Genomic DNA, 16049 nt, shown 5'->3' on the forward strand with positions numbered 1-16049 from the left:
TTGATAGACATCAACAGCCAAGAGCAGTGGTCCTCAAACTAAGGCCCACGGGCCGGATACGGCCCGCCTCCACATTTGGCCCGGCCCTCTGAACAAGAGAGGCCTTATGATTTGTTTTTCAGTCTGGCCACGCAAATCCTAGACTAGCCCCTGTTGAATAGAACGGAATAAGAACTCTCTCTCTCTCTCTTCTATCTCTTCTCTCTTTCTCTCCTCTCTTCTCTCTCCTCTCTCTATTCTCTAAAGATAACTAACGTCAGTAAACAGCTGGACAAGGCTTTGTAATCACGGATTTCGTGAGTTTTTGTTTGTTTATTTTTTTAGGAAACGTCGGACCAGTTGTGACGTCATGTTTTCAGCAGCGCTAATGTTGTGGTCGATTTATCACAAAACAACGTTAGGGGACAAACACCGTCATGACCTGTTTGCACGGCTCTCAAGTGTCACGCATTGAGCGTGACAGTCACGCATTTCAGTCTTAAGTCACACACTCCCGCCACATATCGTATTTATCACGCTGAAAAAAACGCTAAAAGGACAGAGTCATGAGCAATGTGTATTCAATCAATACTTCAACTATCATCTGTGTTATATGACTCTCACTCTTGCCTGTCTTCAAAACTTGAGAGCCCTGTGTTTGTCTGGTGCTGCGGGTCAGAGGAGAAGGAGGTGCACCCGTTTAGTGGCGCGAGGAGCACTGCGCGAAGGAGGAAGTGGAGGAGAAGGAGGGGGGGCTCGTGAGCGTCGCGGAGCATGTCGGGGCGAAATTCTCACAATAACTCAAATAAATGCCCCGTCGGATATTAAAACACATTTGGGGGGACTTGATGACAGAGAGAATAACGTTTATTCTTAAATACTGAAGAATTAAAAATGTGTCTCCAGCAAAAAGGGCACTTTTCTCATCCAGGGCAAAGGGGCTGGTGCTTGAGCACCACTAGGGCTCTATCTGTGCACGTGCCTGATAATAATGTATGACAGGCAAACTAAATGTGTTCCTTATGTCAATTAAAGTATGTGTTAATATTAATCTGATTTATTGAAAGGACCGTAATGTCTAGGTTCCGGCAAAACATCAGAAGAGACGGCACTTTGCCTGTGAGGAGAGAAAGATATTGTGTCTGCAGCTCAAGGGTAGCTACACGCCTGACAGTATTAAACATTCACACTTGTTATCAGTATTTACACATACCAAGAGGGGGCGCACGGCCAACAGACAGCCCCCACCCGGGGGTAAGAGTGAATTCTCATGAGAAGATAAGAGTCAAGGAGATCTCAGGGGGGGGGGGGATATGCACCTGTGACGAGATCTGGGTATAAAAGATTGAATCTTAATGTGAGGAGAGAGTGTGGTTTTTGGGCCTCGACTTGCATGTTGAGGAGAGCTCCCCGTGTGATTGCAATCGCTGGTGAGCGTTTGTACTTTGCTTTTGATCAGTGAATAAACGTCTCCCTAAAGGAGAGAACTACAGCAGACTGTGGATAGTATTATTGTAGAAGCTCTTCCAGGCTGTCAATTCTGAATTACGTTACAGTATGTCATTCAAACCAAGACAGCTTATAATATATAATTTGAGGGTAAACTAACTTGTGCTGTTAAAAAAAAAGCAGACAAAACTTAAAAGCATTAAAGAGAATTATAACATTAGTTGCAGTAGATACCAAGGAAATAGTCTACTTAGCTTATGGTGAGCAATTATTACTTTTTTCATATGAGTGACATTATTTATTTCCCCAAAATAGCCCCATGAATGTCTCTTTAGCTCACCTCTATAACTCCCTGTTGCATTCTTCACACGTCAAGGGGTCAAAGGTCTAATCCTTTACTGGAATGTAGAGGTCATCCTGCACAGCTGTCTAAGTACATCTGGTTAAAGTCACTCTGATGGACCAGAGGACTGGAGGTTCCAGGTGGATGAAGCCTGTGGGCAATATGTCTAAAAGCATTCTGGAGATTAAATCTGCTCTGTCGTTTATTTTGTAAAAGTCAGACGACTATGGTCTCATCCTAGAAAAGCACATTTAATCTCGCCGAGAGGCGCATGTTGATATCAACATAGGGCCTCAAGGTTACTTCCCAGCTATACTCATATGTGATGAGCTGGCACTGTAAAGCAAAGTATACTGATAGGAGAAATGTCATTTTAAATAAGGTGTGTGGGTAATCTCTGTCCTTGAATAAGAGCCGGTACACCTGTTGGCGATGACGTTCTATGTATGAAATAAGGACGACAATCATTTTATGTTTGTTTTTGTAAGCATTCCATATTATTTATATGACTTTTATTATTTCTTTTCAACTTTTATTGTATGGGTTCAAGACGCGTGAAGGCAAATATCCGGGAAACTGATTTAATATCATATGACGTGTTATCGGAAAAGGTTGTCTGTCTCCTATTGGATGAACTCAGTCAACCTTTGCCCGATGTCGGCTGGTCAGCGCTGAATAGGAAACCCTGAATAGGAAACTGTGGTGGAATATATGTTCTGATGCCTTGTGAGAAATCAAAAGTATTTTTAGCACGGTGGTCTTATCACACTTTATTATATAGTAACAAGTTCACAAATGATCAGAATGTGAGCCAGGTACAAACAAGTGGACAAGTGAGTCAACTAGACAAATAAGTCATCAGACAAATAAGTAATCACACAATCAAGTCATGGAAACACCCAGCTGAGTGGCGCAAACTCTGAACCCTCCGAATGAGAGTGGCAGACTGAATGCTGCCTTCTTGGTTGATTCGCCTCTTCTTATACACCTCGCTGAGATGCACACATTCCAGAGTCCATCTGTTTCTTCCCTTTTTTTCCCCCTGAAGGGTTATTTGGGAGTTTTTCCTGGTCCGATGTGAGGTTCTGGGGCAGGGATGTCTATGTGTACAGATTGTAAAGCACTCCGAGACAAATTTGTAATTTGTGAAATTGGTCTATACAAATAAACTGAATTGAATTGAATTGAATTGTTTCCCCTCTCAGAGAATGTGGAGACCCCTGAAGGATTTGTTTATTCTGCACCCCCACAACCAAGTGCCCTTCGAGTCAGCTTCTCGGTTTGGTTCAGCTAACTTACAAGCTTCTGTGAGTGCAATCAACTCTGCTGCTTGTGCTGAGAGGTGTGAAGGAAGCTTGCCACAAACCAGTGTCCTGTGTGATGACACGACAGAAAATCCAACCTGCCCACTGCCTGTTGTGGGTGAGCGAGAAGCAGAGCCGTCTACAAATAGCTCAAGATCAGCGTTGGAAAGTGGTGTGTCCGTCAGATCAGGTCTCGGGGTACATGTCTGTTGCAAGACTTCGACGCAGTCATGAGGCTCTCCATCCTCTGCAGTTGGAAGAAGTGTAGCAGGGTTAAGGACGTTGCAACGTTTCACCGTAATGTTAGGTAATTCTAACAATGTCGTGTGCAGTGTTGGGCAAGTTACTGAAAATTAGTAATTAGTTACAGTTCCTTCTTTTAAAAGTAATTTAATTACTTTCCTAGTAACTGTATATCAAAAGTAATTAATTACTAGGGAAAGTAACTTTTAAGTTACTTTTATGTCTGCTTTTTTAATGTAATGAACAGTACTGAACAGTCAAACACAATAAACATATTTTGTAGACCTATTTATTGCAATCAACAGGGCGACAGGCCTTCAAATCAAGCAGTAGTACAAAAGTCCCTTTTAATACTTAACTTTATACAAAATAACTGTCTCTTAGATGTGGATAGGGTCTTTGCACCTGCACATAATTTACAACTCACCACTACATTTTTGTCTTTAATTTCGACGAGCGAAAAGTAATGTCCATACTTCCAGGAGAGAAAGCTCATTCTATCCGCACTGTCGGCCATGATGTGGTTAAATGCTCATTGATTGATTCGATTGGTGTTTATTGTAGCGACCCTGTGAAGTGGCTGTCAATCACAGTGTGCCTCGTACATGCTGGTCGAGGGGGCGTGCCTGTGATTGGCAGAGTAGAGGGGAGGCGGGGTTAACCTGCCGGAAAACGGGAGTTACGGTTGGTTGACGGGAACCGTTGTTGTTGACGTTCGAGCTGCTGAGCTGAGAGGAGCACGCTGTCTGTAACATGTAAATCCGCATCATGTAAACACACTGTGTTGGTGGATGCCCAATAAAGTGAGGAGTAATAACGTTGTCCCGTCTCTGTGTCATCAGTGCCATAACGTCCGAGACGTTACAATATCATTGCGCCACCAAGGTCCTGCGATGTCAGATCAGAAGCAGCTAAAGTAGCCTAGCTTGTCTTCTTGTCTGCAAGTGTTAATTTTTCACAAAAGAGAGTAACGCGAGTAACGAACTAATTTACATTTCAGTAATTGTAACTGCGTTAGTTGAGTAAAAAAAATACTTCGTTACATGCTCGTTACCGCTAAAAGTAGTGGAATTACAGTAACGCGTTACTTTGGGAGTAACTGGTCGTGTCGTGTGATATCTGAGCCATCTCTGAGCAGAGAGGTGAGAAGTCTTCTGAGCATGTAAGATGTGGGAAACCGCATGCGGGACCATAAGTGTGACATCAGAATAGCCCACAATGTCACGTGAGGCTAGGATAGCTTTTTCAGCTGCTGCTACTGCTCGCAAAAACAAAGAGGGAGACCTGCAGCGACAGGGTCAAGTTTTGAGGAGAAGTAGGCCACAGGCCTGAGTTTCCCTCCATGCGGCTGACACAAAACAGATGTCATATAACAGTCTTTTTGGTCTATGAATTGAGTATAAGGTAAGTCAGGTCTCGGCAAGCCCAAAGTCGGGGCCTGCGATAAGGAAGTCTTTAAGTCCTCAAATGCCTTCTCGGCTTCCTCAGTCCAAGTCAGTTTGTCACGTGCACTAAGGTTTCTACCATGGACCATGGACGAGAGGGATGCCTCTTTCTGAGTAATTTGGAATCCACTGTCTGCAATAAGACGTTGTTCCCAAAAAACTCATCATTTGTTTCTTAGCGATTGGTTTTGGTAACGATAGAATTGCTGCAACGCATTTGGGAGAGAGGGATTTGCCCTCCTCTGTGATCACATGTCCCAGATAAGTCACTTCTTTTAGTGCAAATTGAAGCTTCTGTAGACTGGCTTTGTGTCCATTATCTGCCAAATGTTTAAGTAGCGCTACTGTATCAATTTTACAAGCTTCTTCTGATGTGCTGCAAATCATGTCATCAACATAATTCAAAAGGGCCGACCCCGCGGGGAGTTGCACATTTTGAAGATTTTCGCGAATCGCTCTGTGGAACACGCCTGGGCTTTCATGATACCCCATAGGACATCTGGTCCAGGCAGGCCCGGGGTGGGTAATCGGGAGAATCGGGAGAGTTCCCGGTGGGCCGCTTCACTTCTGGGCCGGTCGAGAATTTTATTTGTTGACATTTGTCATGTTAGTCCATCTTCTCTTAAAGTGGGCTACACACGTTCCGCATTCTGACACCGCAGCCTCTGCATGGGTTGTACCATGCGAGGAAGTTCACCCCTCCCAAATAATAGAGTTGGTTCAGTCCATTATGGAACCAACAAACTCAATTTGGGAGAGGAGAACTTCCTAATCGAGTTGGTTCGGCCCTTAGCCGTCTTTTCCAAAAAGTGTTCTCAGCTACGGATAGCTGGGCCGGCCCGACCGTAACGATACGCGTCAGGGAGGATGGACGGGAGGAAGAGGGCAGGAGGGGCTGAAAAAGCCAGGTTGAAAAAAAGAAAAGCATTGGAGGAGGATGCTGCCAAATGTGCCAAGCTTACAGATTTATTTTCAAGAGGACAAACACAAGTGGCAACTGGTAAAGAGAGACAAAGGCCTAATGATTAGCAACATAACTATTCGGCTAACGTTGTAGCCTTGATTAATATCATTGCAGCGTTGTCAACCTATTCCCAAGCAAAATATTAAATTGAATTAAAATATTAGCCTTTTTATATCACCCAAAATATGGCGATCCATAGACTTTGCAAATATTATGGAAATATTGATATATAATATTGATATTGAAGTATGCAGTAATATGACTCTTAATTTTTCTTTGTAGCTTCGGAGCAGCAGATAAGAGTCTCCTGCTGAAAATGATGAGCCCGACATTTGCAATGAGGAGGCCATGACGACAGGGACAGGTAGAGAGGATGACAGAGGAAACCATATGAATTAAAGTTATATATTCTAAGAAAGAGCAGTACAGTACTTGATGAACCAATATGCATTGTTTGCTCAGAAGTGGGTGTAGTAAAGGAGTAAATCACCACTATATAATACTCATGCAGAAAAATGATAATGACCATGACAATAACAATGACGGCCCCCATGAGGTCTCACTCCAAGAAATCTGGCCTACTGCCTAATCTGAGTCTGACACCCCTGCTATGCCCTTCTGCCTTTTTTAATGTTATGCATATTTTTTGTTAACTTCTCATCTTAAGTGGATTATTATTGTTGTATTTAACCTTTACATTATTTGTTGGACCATGGTATTAATAAAAGAACTACAGGATAGTAAGAGCTGAACTGTTGCTTCATTTATCCAATATCCACTACCATGAAAAAAGTGGGCTGGTCTTGAGCCTGAAATTCCCGGGCTGAAAATTGGCCCCACTCCGGCCCTGGGTCCAGGTGTATCCACGTCCATTTTAAGTGGATACTGTTTTAGGCATGGCCTATAATTTGACTTAGGACTCACTACCAATGGTGCTGCGCCTTTTATGAGCCCCACATCGTATTTGTGTGCAGCCCACAGTGAAGGTGGCACTTTTGAAAACTCAGGAATTTGACCTGTTGTCATAATGAGTGGATACAAGCTTTTATGTTCAATGTGTTCTTCTGTGAGCTCTAACGTTCTCTGTACATGTACTGTATCGGTCAATGCAATACGAAATACATCACCAATAGCGCTAAATTTGATCCTCGAATCCTCTGCACCCGGTCTAAAGTCCAAGAGGTTGATACGTTGTTGTAGCCACGGACCCAGATCCTGCCATTTCCAGTGTGATGGCTTAGCCAATGATACGTGAGGGGTGGTTCCAAGGAACAGTTTCCCCTGGGATGGAGAGAGAGACACAGACACCGCAGCAGCCTCCTCTGACCAGTAAACATGCTTCAGGTCTAAACTCTCTGCTTCTACCAGCTGATCATACCATGCTTCCTCGTATATTCTGTCTGGCCCTACGCTCACATGGGATGTACAATGTAATGGCTGCATATAATTTCCTGCTGCAGTACTGTGTGTGCGTGCAAATGAAATAAGATCATGAGTTTTCGGAGCTCCATGGTCTAACATTAGCTCCCACTCGTATGCATACAGGAGTGGATTTGGATTATATTTCATCATCTGAAATATAGGAAGTTCAGCTCTTTTTAATACTTTGATGCCTTCTTCTGTTGAAACTAACCTAATGCCAAAAAAGCACATTAGATCTCACCCCATCAGATTTACTGGGCAGTTTTTCGACACTAGAAAATAATGTTTTGTCATTTGGTCATCTAACTCACATTTCAATGGAACTGAGCAACTTTCCAAGACTGGTACGCCGCTAGCTCCCACTGTAAAACTCTTCCTGTAACTCTTTTTTGGGGCACTTGGCAAGGAATCTCTTCTTAACACGGAGTTTGTAGCTCCTGAATCAACTAAGAATGTTACAGGGTGGTTAGAAATCATCAATGTTAATTGTGGGAATTTCTTAAAGCCTGGGTTGTTGGCATACATTGTGAAATTTTGTGCGTGTGAAGTGTTGTGCGCTACCTGCTTTCCTGTGGAGAGGTTGTCCATCTCTGGGGTCCGCCCCTCCCTCTCCTCCTTTCAGTCAGACGTGCGGAATGCAGGCCCTGTCTTTGTGTTCTCTGGACAATCAGCTTGCCAGTGTCCACGCTTCCCGCAGCAATGGCAGACGTCTGGGTCGTAATCTCTACTTGTTCTGCGCCTGCCCCCTCCTCTTTGTCTTCCCTGACCTCTGGTATGACCTCTTGTCTGGCCCCTTCCTCCCCCAAATCTGCCACGGGTGGTTTCCTGGGCTGGCTCTGCTCGGGTGTTAAACATTGCCAGCTGTGCTTCTTCCAGTTTTCTTTGTCTGCCCTCTTTCTTCTGATCATCTCTTCTCTGTACCCCGTCTTCCGCATGTTCTGCGTGCTGAAGGATGTCGGCAAGTGGGCATGTTTTCCAAGTTACACATGCTTTTCTTACCATGTGTACGAGTTCTGGTCTCATTCTGCTCAGAAAATGTTCTTTCAGATGGACCTCATATGGTGTCAGGGGCTGTGCTCCCATTGGATTGGGTCGGTTGAGGCCACTATGAGTGTCAAAGGCTCCTGTCAGGCGTGCCAGGAAGGAACTGCAAGTCTCTTGTGGCCCTTGTGACAAAGAGGTGATATAGGACAAGTTTAGTGTCAAAGGGAACTGTTCTTTTACGGTGTTAATGAGGACATCAACGGCATCTCGAAAATTCACATTCTTGGCATCCTCGTAGAGTGGCTCACTCAGGCGGAAAGTCATTCTTGCATTGTTGAAAACATGCTGCATTTTGTGATAATCATTTGTCAGCACCTTGCCCATCAAACGCCGTAACTCTGACATAGTGGGACGATATTCTTTGACAAATTGCCGAAGATCAGTCTCCCATCTAGTGAGATTGCTTTTAGGATTGCAGACATGAATCATTGCTTCATTTATATCTGCATCTGACCAGGGTCTGAAAACCACCATCGGGCCTTCTGCTCCCGCCACTTCTATCATTGGCATGAGAGCTGTAGCCTCCCTCTCTTCCTGCAACATGGCCCTCCTTTGTTGAGACTGTAGGCGGGTCATGGCCGGTGAGGAGGTCCTCTCATTGGTGCTTGAATCTGGCTGCTGTCCTCTTCCCATGTCTGCTGAAACGTGTGCTGCATTTGACTGAGAAGGCTGCTGCATGTAGGCTGGAGGAGCAGGGGGGGGGGGGGGGGGGCGGAGTCCAGTTCTGGATCCAATGATTTCCTCAGTACCTCAGAAAGACAAGGATACACAGTATTTTGGTGAATAGTGGAAAGCATGTTAGCGTCCTTTGTAGGATCTATGTTTTTCATTGCATTAAATGCTTTCAATCTCTTTCTCTCCCTTCTTTCAGACTCAAATTTCCACTTATTAAATGCTTCCCAGTCAGCCTCAAATTTTACATTCTTCTTCTGCTTTTTCTTTGATAAGGCTGCATGCTGAGCTGTTGCGTTCCTCTCCATTTCCCCCAGTGATACCTCCAACTGTTTTAATTGATTCTCACTCAAACTTCCGTTTGAAGGAAAACCAACCTCTATCCACTTTTGCATTTGATCCAAACTGCCCGGATAACGATCGGACATAATTTTACACAGGGGCGGCAGGATGGGGACAACGTGGCTCTCAACGGTCTCACTCTTACTCTGAGCACTACACATCTCTAATCATTCGTGTATTACGTCGCAGTGTGCGTCAATAAATTTTCTATACAACACACATGGATGAATAAGGCAAGTAAGCGACCGCTGCTATCTCTAAAAATTGCTTTCTGTTTTCCCTGAGAAGTGTGCGCCAAACTGGTGCATACAAACCTCTAGAGAACCCAACAGTTTTCACAACACGTCTGTTAACAACTCCTGATTGTGAGATTTTTCTTTTCAAAATTTCCAATTTCCATTTTCATGACTTGATTGATCTCAAAATAATCGTAATCTCTCACCGCGTGTTTTTCGTTGTTACTTCAACTGGGTTGGATCGGCAGCCCTGGTCTCCGCAGAACGGCAGCTTCTCACCCTCGGGGAGGAATCATCTATTTTATGGCCTTCTGACCGTCCGTTGGAGTCCAGCGCTGCGCGTCCATCCCAATCCTCGTCGCCAATTTGAGGTGGAATATATGTTCCGATGCCTTGTGAGAAATCAAAAGTATTTTAAGCATGGTGGTCTTATCACACTTTATTATATAGTAACAAGTTCACAAATGATCAGAATGTGAGCCAGGTACAAACAAGTGGACAAGTGAGTCAACTAGACAAATAAGTCATCAGACAAATAAGTAATCACACAATCAAGTCATGGAAACACCCAGCTGAGTGGAGCAAACTCTGAACCCTCCGAATGAGAGTGGCAGACTGAATGCTGCCTTCTTGGTTGTTTCGCCTCTTCTTATACACCTCGCTGAGATGCACACATTCCAGAGTCCATCTGTTTCCCCTCTCAGAGAATGTGGAGACCCCTGAAGGATTTGTTTATTCTGCACCCCCACAACCAAGTGACCCTTCGAGTCAGCTTCTCGGTTTGGTCATTACCTCAAGACCCCTGGGTTGTGACCTTTTCCCATGACCCCTCCAGAGGATTAGCTTACCCCCCATAGACATTTGGGAGAGACAATTGTTGACACATTTTCTCCTCCATCGGAAACCCTGAATAGGAAACCCTGAATAGGATCAGTTTAGCAATGGAGTAATGTGTTGTTTGGCTTTACAAAAAGTGCATTCAACCAAGAGTACAAGCAAAGAACAACAATAATACAGAAAGTAAAATTTCTTCAAGAAAGTCGAACTACAAAAGTACCTTAAGTAAGAGCCATTTAAGTGCCACTGAAGTGCTAATCTGTGTTTCAATCCAGATAGTCGGAAAAGATGTGTTTTTATTTTACAAAGAGTAAACCTCATTGCAATGAAAGTAAAAAGACGATACATCTGAAAATAACAACTACTTAAAGTAGGAAAAACATGTGATACAGGCAACTATTGGGCAAGAGAAAATAGTTGAACATGTTATTGTCCACTGTCAGAAATATGAGCAAGAGAGAAGGCAGCCTAATTAGAAACTCTGGCAAGATTTTGATATAATAAATATACACTGTGTGTTATAAAGTACTATTTAAGTATCTTAGACTAACTAATATTATTAAAAAAAGAAATCCTGAGACCCACTCCACGCCAGCTGGTGGCGCTAATGCACCAATCAGCTGCTTGCAACCTGCCAATAAGTCCCAAAGTGGGCGGTTTCTATTGTCATGTGTGACAGAAACATACTCTTTAAAAAATAAATATATATTAATTTTACAACTTATTCAACAATTGCACATGCACAATTTAATAAAGTGTCAATACAAAACGAATTCAATACACTTTAAACACATAAACCAACAAGCCAGAGGGGAAACCGCAGAGCAATACATTGACAAAGAAAAAAAGCATTAAAAACAATAAAGTAAAGAGGATAATAAGCAGTGGTGTATAGTAACGAAGTAGAAGTACTTCGTTACTTTACTTAAGTAGTTTTTTTGGGTATCTGTACTTTATTTTACTACTTATATTTCTGTTTACTTTTACTTCACTACATTTTGCAATGAAAACTTGTACTTTTACTCCGATACATTTCCCCTGAAACAGTATCGTTACTCGTTACTACGGAAAAAAATAATCATGAGAAACATCGGGGACTGTTGTGGAACACACCGCAGCGCACCTGAACGCAGCACATCGGGGACTGTTGTGGAACACACCGCAGCGCACCTGAACGCAGCACATCGGGGACTGTTGTGGAACACACCGCAGCGCACCTGAACGCAGCACATCGGGGACTGTTGTGGAACACACCGCAGCGCACCTGAACGCAGCACGAGCACCAGGTTGGGACTCAGTGGTCCTTGCCGCGTGTTTTCTCTTCCCAGTGATGCCCAGGATGCTAGCGAGCGGCTACAGATACGACTCATTTCATGTGGAGCAGCAATGGAAGCTACTCGAGCAACCACGGGGACCAAGATCAACGTCCGTGGCCATATTAGGGCGAACTCTTTTCTTTTGTCGGAGTGAAAGTTTCTTCCTACCGGATGAAGTGCCTCTTATGCCGACCGAAAGCTACGGAGATATTGGCCTTCAACAACTCACCAACCTCAGGAAACACATTGAGGTAAATTAAGATTAATCCCATGAGCCGCAACGTTAATGTTTAGTCATCATAAACCTGTTAAGATATCTAGCAGTGTTGTCCTCAGGATTGGAGTACGATATATCTTTGGCAGGAGAGGGGAGGCAGGTGTCTGATTGTCCTACGCATGTTGTACGTTAGGCTAACGTTCGCTAGCTATCGTCAATTAAATGAGACAATTAGCGTGAGTGGAGTAGACGGATCTCTAGCGAGTTAATGAGCTGAAGAAGTGTTGACAGTTGTGATAATTTGTTGATTTGAGTCGTCTTAGCTTAAAATATAATGCTAATCATTACAGCATTATTATAATTATTTGTATTAATATTATAAGAGTGACGGTCCAGTAATGGCGACGATATTGATTTGGGACTGTTGTTGTGTTTAACTACAGAGATACAAGTACATATTCACAAATCAACTCTGGATGCACGGACAGTGCATGAAACTAAATGTATAAACTTCAAATTAAAACAAACTATTTTGTACAAAACTTTAGGTTGGGGTCATGACATGTTAGGAAGTGTTATTAATTCTATCATGTCTGTAATACTCTCACTTTATTTCAGGAATGGACTACATCAAGCAGCACATGGAAGAACCCTCCCTGCAGCTAGGTGATGCCACCAGGTCCAGTTCATCTGATGAAGAGGACTTCTTCTTCGTCATCTCAAGCGTGACAGCAGCAAACAGCTGGATGGAGACGTGGATCACATTGACTTGCTGAAATGCTTCCCAACTGTGTGCTGCTGTCTGTGAAGCTAGACACACTCTACCTGCACCATCAGGGTCTGTGAAACTAGACACACTCTACCTGCATCAGGGCCTGTGAAGCTAGACACACTCTACCTGCATCAGGGCCTGTGAAGCTAGACACACTCTACCTGCACCATCAGGGCCTGTGAAGCTAGACACACTCTACCTGCATCAGGGCCTGTGAAGCTAGACACACTCTACCTGCACCATCAGGGCCTGTGAAGCTAGACACACTCTACCTGCATCAGGGCCTGTGAAGCTAGACACACTCTACCTGCATCAGGGCCTGTGAAGCTAGACACACTCTACCTGCACCATCAGGGCCTGTGAAGCTAGACACACTCTACCTGCATCAGGGCCTGTGAAGCTAGACACACTCTACCTGCATCAGGGCCTGTGAAGCCAGACACACTCTACCTGCATCAGGGCCTGTGAAGCTAGACACACTCTACCTGCATCAGGGCCTGTGAAGCTAGACACTCTACCTGCATCAGGGCCTGTGAAGCTAGACACACTACCTGCACCATCAGGTGTGAAGCTAGACACACACTCTACCTGCATCATCAGGCCTGAGCTAGACACACCTGCACCAGGGCCTGTGAAGCTAGACACACTTTACCTGCATCAGGGCCTGTGAAGCTAGACACACTCTACCTGCATCAGGGCCTGTGAAGCTAGACACACTCTACCTGCACCATCAGGGCCTGTGAAGCCAGACACACTCTACCTGCATCAGGGCCTGTGAAGCTAGACACACTCTACCTGCACCAGGGCCTGTGAAGCTAGACACACTCTACCTGCACCATGTGAACGGCTCTTCAGCATCGCAGGACTGCTTCAGCCCCAGAAGAGCGACACTGACATCTGTCCATTTTGAAAATCAACTTCTTTTGAAGATGAACAAGAATTTGTTCACTTTAAAGTGATGATTCTGGTTGTTACTTTTGGTTCTGCTTTTTTCTGTGTTAAACGTGTTTTTATATTTTAGTAATTTCATAGTATTCATATATTGCTAAATTAATCCGAGCTCATACTCCTTGTTCATGGCGGCCACAGCACCCAAACAAATAAACTTCATAATTCTCACAATTCTGACCCTTTGTTTTTTTTATTAACAGCATTTACTTTTACTTTTACTTTCAATACTTAAGTACATTTAATATCAGAAAATTACTTTTGATACTTAAGTACAAAAAAAATCAGATACTTTAATACTTTTACTCAAGTAGTATTCTCATAGGTGACTTTTACTTTTACTTGAGTAATTTTCCAGTCAAGTATCTTTACTTTTACTCAAGTATGACTTTTGGGTACTTTATACACCACTGATAATAAGGCAAACAACTGATGTGTGTATATTGAATAAATATATATAATTTGAACGTCCATACCTGCAAACTCATGAGGGGTGAAAAAAGTGACAACGGGGGGGGGGGTGCAGGTGACTTTTTTGTTGTTGTTGTCACCACACCACATCCACGTTGTTTGAAGCCTCAAAGCTTTTAGAACCACAACTACAGTCATTTTATTGTTCTGACCACAAATCTAAATAATGATAATAAACAGTTTAAGACCAAAAGGTTCTCCGCTCTGACTCAGCCCTATAATGATAGTAATAACAAATATACATTGTCATTATATATAATATGGTTAAAGTCATTCATGAACCAACTTCCTTTTTTTTTGCCTGAACAGTCCTCATGGACTTTTCCCTGAATCTGTTCTGTCTCTACCTGTTTGTCACGATACTCATATTATAACTTCTATACATATTACATACCTGCCATAAATATCATGATACCCGATACCAGAATTCAATACACCATACAAACAATATGGTACCATAATTACGAGACTGGTATATTTATCTATAATAGTAATAAATAAAACATCTGTATGGTTCACTTTTTACCAACTTTTTCAACACTTAACAAATGACATTAATATGAGTATTCATACAGCCAGATATGAATGAAACTACATGGTTCCATCATAGCATTGATGATACACTATGAGGCCGTTAGTCTCTGACCAGATGATCCACAGTTCATCAGGATGAGCAGCTGGAGAGTTACAGAACTTTACAGACTGAAACATTTCACTTCTGGCATCTTTTTATTCTTTAAGCCGAAGTCTCTAAGCTGCGCCACTTCTCTCGCTGTGAGCTGCGCAGCGCAGTGTGCGCAGACAGCTCGACACGGAGCAGCGCGTGCGCTCTGATCGCTCTCTTAATGAAGTATCGACACTAAAAATATGCTAAATCACATCATGTTTAACGTACGGGTACTTTGTTAGCATCGCTACACCGTGCAGCGTGACAGGAGTAGATGTAGCGGGCCAACATTCAAGCTAACCTGAACCCCCAAACGCTGTGGACATCTGAACGCTGATTGGCCGAGACGCGACACGTCCCATCAAAGATGTTTTATTGCGAAGAGCACCACTTCACACTTTTCTCCGCGTCTCACTGCAATCTCAACGGCAGCGGGCCAGGTGACCCCCCAAAAACTAAAACTCTTCGGATCTCCACGATTCACGTGGATGACCTATTTTGAGTTCAAAACGGTGAATTTCACCGAAAGGTGACAAGTTTGCAGGTATGAACGTCACTGTTCTTATGACCTTTGTGTTTGAAACAACTTTAAAAGTTGTTAGATACATTTCAAACTCTTAACAATGGGTCTTTGGCTTGTAAACGTACACGTTTGCACTTATGAATATATAATTTGGAAACGATAATAATAAAATAGGTTCACCTGTGCAAAGGGTACACTTTTCTTTCTTTCTTTCTTTCTTTCTTGGTTATTTTTTGTTTTACATGTGTTGCATGTTAAGACTTGTGCATCATCTTAAGGGAAAACCTCACTAACCTTTATTTTGCGATACCATCTTTGTGGGGCCACGAGACAGGACCAGGCCGTTCCCCGTTGCGCCCCGCCCCGAAGGAGCCTGACTGCGCACCGCCGCCGGCTTACCATTCGTCACGCGGGGGTTCGAGCTCTCTGTGTCACACCAGAGGGGCAGTGTTGCCAGGTCCGCGGTTTTCCCGCGGAATTGGGCTACTTTTGAAGCGTTGCCGCGGGTTGAATTTTTTGTCCGCTGGTTCGGGTAGACCTATTTTGCATGCAAATTACATGAATATCTTTAAATAAAAATCCATATTTTAAATGAAATAATTTATTTATACCCAAATCCTACCAAACTGACTCCAGATCAGCACGTACACGCCGACACATCCGCGCACACAGGTGAGCACACACTCACTAGCAGCGGACTGGCCATGGACTTTAAAAGCAGTGTATATGGTTTGGCACGGGCATATTTTGAGTTCTGATATTGGGCTGGTTTGTCACACAAACCTGGCAACCCTGCAGAGGGGCGGAGCCGTCTGATTGGTATGTGTAAAAGACAAAGGCGAGTTGGGGGATGAT

General features: G+C 43.5%; 2 protein-coding genes across 4 annotated transcripts in view; one reads left to right on the forward strand and one right to left on the reverse strand.

Moving 5' to 3' along the window:
• Positions 1–2526: 2526 nt before the first annotated feature.
• LOC130201189 (uncharacterized) lies at positions 2527–15534 on the reverse strand. Of its 3 annotated transcripts, XR_008833146.1 has the most exons (4): positions 15489–15534; positions 7711–9835; positions 6855–7595; positions 2527–3322 (listed from the first exon to the last, which is right to left on the reverse strand). XR_008833146.1 is itself a non-coding variant. In XM_056425955.1 (2 exons), the coding sequence occupies exon 2, from the start codon at positions 8869–8871 to the stop codon at positions 7768–7770; it is 1104 nt and encodes a 367-aa protein (XP_056281930.1). In that variant the 5' UTR covers positions 8872–9835; positions 15489–15534; the 3' UTR covers positions 5691–7767. The 3 variants fall into 3 exon arrangements, 1 of the variants encoding a protein (XP_056281930.1); XR_008833145.1 differs by having other exon boundaries at positions 6855–9835; XM_056425955.1 differs by lacking the exon at positions 2527–3322 and having other exon boundaries at positions 5691–9835.
• Positions 4189–16049, forward strand: part of LOC130201187 (interferon-induced protein 44-like) — a 127584-nt gene continuing 115723 nt past the window's right edge. Inside the window, exon 1 of the mRNA XM_056425953.1 lies at positions 4189–4203. The gene's annotated coding sequence lies outside the window, so the exon portion shown is untranslated. The remainder of the gene's footprint in view (positions 4204–16049) is intronic.

This window comes from Pseudoliparis swirei, chromosome 11 (genome assembly GCF_029220125.1).
Source record: "Pseudoliparis swirei isolate HS2019 ecotype Mariana Trench chromosome 11, NWPU_hadal_v1, whole genome shotgun sequence".
Lineage (NCBI taxonomy): Eukaryota > Metazoa > Chordata > Actinopteri > Perciformes > Liparidae > Pseudoliparis > Pseudoliparis swirei.